General features: G+C 40.3%; 1 protein-coding gene across 1 annotated transcript; it reads right to left on the reverse strand.

Moving 5' to 3' along the window:
* Nucleotides 1-2,744: 2,744 nt before the first annotated feature.
* LOC123096062 (pheromone-processing carboxypeptidase KEX1-like) lies at nucleotides 2,745-3,365 on the reverse strand. The gene is made up of 2 exons (XM_044517656.1): nucleotides 3,294-3,365; nucleotides 2,745-3,179 (listed from the first exon to the last, which is right to left on the reverse strand). Exons 1-2 carry the CDS (start codon nucleotides 3,363-3,365, stop codon nucleotides 2,745-2,747), a joined length of 507 nt encoding a protein of 168 aa, XP_044373591.1.
* Nucleotides 3,366-3,646: the final 281 nt, after the last annotated feature.

A 3,646-nucleotide genomic window follows, 5' to 3' on the forward strand; every position in this document is an offset into this window, starting at 1 on the left:
TGAAAAACAGTTAAATCATTTGGACTCGGGGAGTCATGTAATAGGTTAGAAATGACTTTGATTTGTCGTGCCATCGTGCACGTTTTTGGTGCTCAACACTGTTAAGCCACCTCCTTTATGTTCACCTTTGTTATACTTATCATCTATGTTCCTTGCGCATAAGAAAGTCCTTAAAATATCCTGCACACAAACATAGATCACAAGAACCCTTGGCGGTTTACCGCAGGGCGGGTCATAATATTTCACATATAACCACTGATGTGTAAAAAAGAGTCACGGATAAGTCTTTGTTTATGAATCATATCTTTGAAACATAATTATAATAATATCATACATGTGATATTGAATTCTCATTCCCGGTTTATGTGACCTGTGTAGTAAGGGTGATAACCCAATCTTTAGAAGTCAAGACTTCCAAATTTTTGATGATTGTCATATGTTGGCGACTTACTGTTCAAAGTTAAGCCGGGTTAAATAGAAACCACACATATATATGCCTCTGATATGAACAAAAAGTCTCAAGATAAATCCAAAAGAGTATTTGCAAAAAACTTGAAGCTGAACAAAGAAAATCTGAAGCGAGGCTTCTGATTCAAATACGATCAGTAAGCTGGACCAAAAGGGGTTAAGCTATGATTCGAATACGATCAGTAAGCCCCCTAGTGGGTTTGGCGTTGTGCCGATCATGATGGTACCGATAGCTATGTTCTCTTTGGTTCGAATACGACCTATGTTTGAACAGGAAGCCCCCAAATGACCTTAAGCCTTTTTTAACGACTCTAATTCGAATACGATCAAAGTCGAACCCAAAAGGGGTTAATCTATGAATCGAATATGATCAAGAAGCCCCCTAGTTGGGTTTTGGCATTGCGCCGATCAAGAGGGTACCGACAGCTATGTTCTCTTTGGTTCGAATACGACCTATTTTTGAACAGGAAGCCCCCTAGTGACCTTGAGGCTTTTTAACGACTCTGATTCGAATACGATCAGAGTCAGATCCAAAGGGTTTAAGCTAGATTCGAATATGATCAGCCCCCAATTGATCTTTTTTTTAAATTATTATGATGAAGACATATGATCATTGAAGATGAAAAGGACATAGGTCCTACTTTATTACTTATCATAATATATACATCATCAAAAAATATGTACATCATAAGAGCCGGTGGCTCAAGTGTAATAAGGCCAAAGATGAGCGATATTCCATGGCCGGCGGGTCTCCTCCTCAGACTTACGTGACTCTTTGTGCTCTCGAACATCGATAAGGTAGTATGACCCGTTGTTCAAGTTCTTGCTGACCACAAAGGGCCCTTCCCAAGGTGGGGATAACTTGTGAGCATCAGTTTGATCTTGGATGAGCCAAAGCACCAAATGACCTTCTTGAAAGGTTCTGGACTTAACCCGACGGCTGTGATAACGGCGCAGATCCTGTTGGTAAATTACCGAACGGGCTGCTGCCAAGTCACGCTTCTCATCTAACAGGTCAAGTGCATCCTGACACGCTTGTTCATTATCAGCTTCAACCTAAGCCACCACGCGGGGCGAGTCATGACGGATGCCACTAGGAAGAACCGCCTTTGATCCATAAACCATGAAGAAAGGGGTGTAACTCGTAGATCTATTGGGGTAGTATTGATACTCCATAGCACCGATGGCAACTCCTCCACCCAACAACCCGACGTCCCTTGCAAGGGAACCATAAGTCGGGGCTTGATGCCTTTCAAAATTTCCTAATTGGCTCTTTTGGCTTGACCATTGGATTGGGGGTGAGCTACTAATGAAACATCAACCGGATATGCTCACGTTGACAAAATACCTCCATGGCACCCTTGGACAAGTTAGTGCCATTATCAGTTATGATACTGTGGGGAAAGCCAAAATGGAAAAATCACCTTCTTCATGAATTGAACCGCCGTTGCCGCGTCACACTTACTGACCGGCTCTGCTTCAACCCACTTTGTAAATTTGTCAACCGCCACCAAGAGGTGAGTCTTTTTATCCTTGGACCTTTTGAAAGGCCCAACCATGTCAAGTCCCTAGACTACAAATGGCCAAGTAATTGGAATCATCCTCAATTCTTGAGCCGACACCAATGTTGAGGAACTCGGTAACTGGTAACTGCTCGGTCAGCTTGGGAGTAAGGATTAATTGGTGAATCGGCCTATTAACTGGATTAATCGGTCGAACATTAATCGGTAGATTAAATAGGAATTTAGCAATGTATATTCAAAAAAAATATGTATTGTACCACACTCCCATGCTCCTAGCTATATGATATAGCAAAATATGGTACTATAGGTATATGAAAAATAAAAGTCATAAACAAGATCACAAGAGGTAAAATTGTTAACCCGGATATAGGAAATAACAAACAATATGCATCCGACATATCAAGATAAATATGCAACCACACAGTACAATATGCAATCCAGCATGTCAATATAAATGGCAGCCACACAAAGGGAACACAAAATAAATGGCAGCCACACAATATGCATCCGCATGTAAAGATAAATAGCAGCCACACAAATAGGAAATACCGAATATAATTCATAATAAGGTTCACAAGACGAATAGGTAACATGGTCCAAATAAGTTCAGCTATATAGATAGAAATAGCCAAATAAGTAACATGCTAACAAGGTTCGGCCACACACATAGAAATAGGTATCAAGGTAATAAGGATTAAGAACATAAGGTTCGGGCACACAAATAGCAAGCAAAATAAGTTTGCGTCGTATGGCTCAAGGCTGCGGGGGCTCCTCCTCCTCATCATCATCATCTTTGGTTGCCATCACCCCATCATCATCGGACTCGTAATCAATCTCATCATCATCCATATCTACCGCATGATCAGATTCATCATCATCATCCTCAACGTATTCTTCAACTTCATGGAGTTCTCTAACTCGTGCACTCCTACGAAGCTCTGTAGGTTCGCTTTCCCCCACTGCTTCATCAATGATGTTGTATGGCACCCCCGTAGTGGGATCAAACTCATCATCAAAGTATGCCTCTTCACATATCCAATCTTGTGCTCGTGACGCATCTTCACCAAGAAGAACATCACTAGAAGAGGATAACTTCTTTCTTTTCTCAATCATCCTTCCATTGAATTGGATATAAACTAGATTGTCCCTACGGGCCACATCTAGTTTATTTCTCCTCTTTGCATCTACCTACAAAACGAAAATGGAAGCCTCATGAAATAAATTGTGAGAAGAATATTCAGATTTGACAAATTGTGAGAAGAATATTCAGATTTGACTAATTGTTAGAAGTCTAAGAGTTACCATTTCAAAAGTGCTCCAATTTCTTTCGCATCCGGATGAACTTGTGGTCAAGTTGAGTATCCTTATGGCCATGTGTTGCAATGTAGGAGTTTGCAATCCATAAGTTGTCCACCAATCAACTACAATTTGAGACAAGTGAAATAACATGCAATCAGCCCATAATTTCATAAATGTTATAATAAGTTTTTTTGCTTTGAGAACATGCTTACCGGCATCAAAATTATTATTCTCCATTGCTTTCGATGTAGCCACCTTCCCAAACATACCCTCTTTCTTTTTAAACTTGGTGAATTCAATGTTAAACACCTTATTTTGCTTGATGTCATCATCATAATAAAATGTCTCCATGACTT

Source organism: Triticum aestivum, chromosome 1B, assembly GCF_018294505.1.
Source record: "Triticum aestivum cultivar Chinese Spring chromosome 1B, IWGSC CS RefSeq v2.1, whole genome shotgun sequence".
Lineage (NCBI taxonomy): Eukaryota > Viridiplantae > Streptophyta > Magnoliopsida > Poales > Poaceae > Triticum > Triticum aestivum.

Coding starts and splice junctions, on each gene's coding strand:
- LOC123096062 (XM_044517656.1), bottom strand. CDS start 3,365: ATGGCCATAAGGATACTCAACTTGACCACAAGTTCATCCGGATGCGAA. Junction 3,180..3,293: donor ATTGGAGCACTTTTGAAATG/GTAACTCTTAGA, acceptor TTCGTTTTGTAG/GTAGATGCAAAGAGGAGAAA.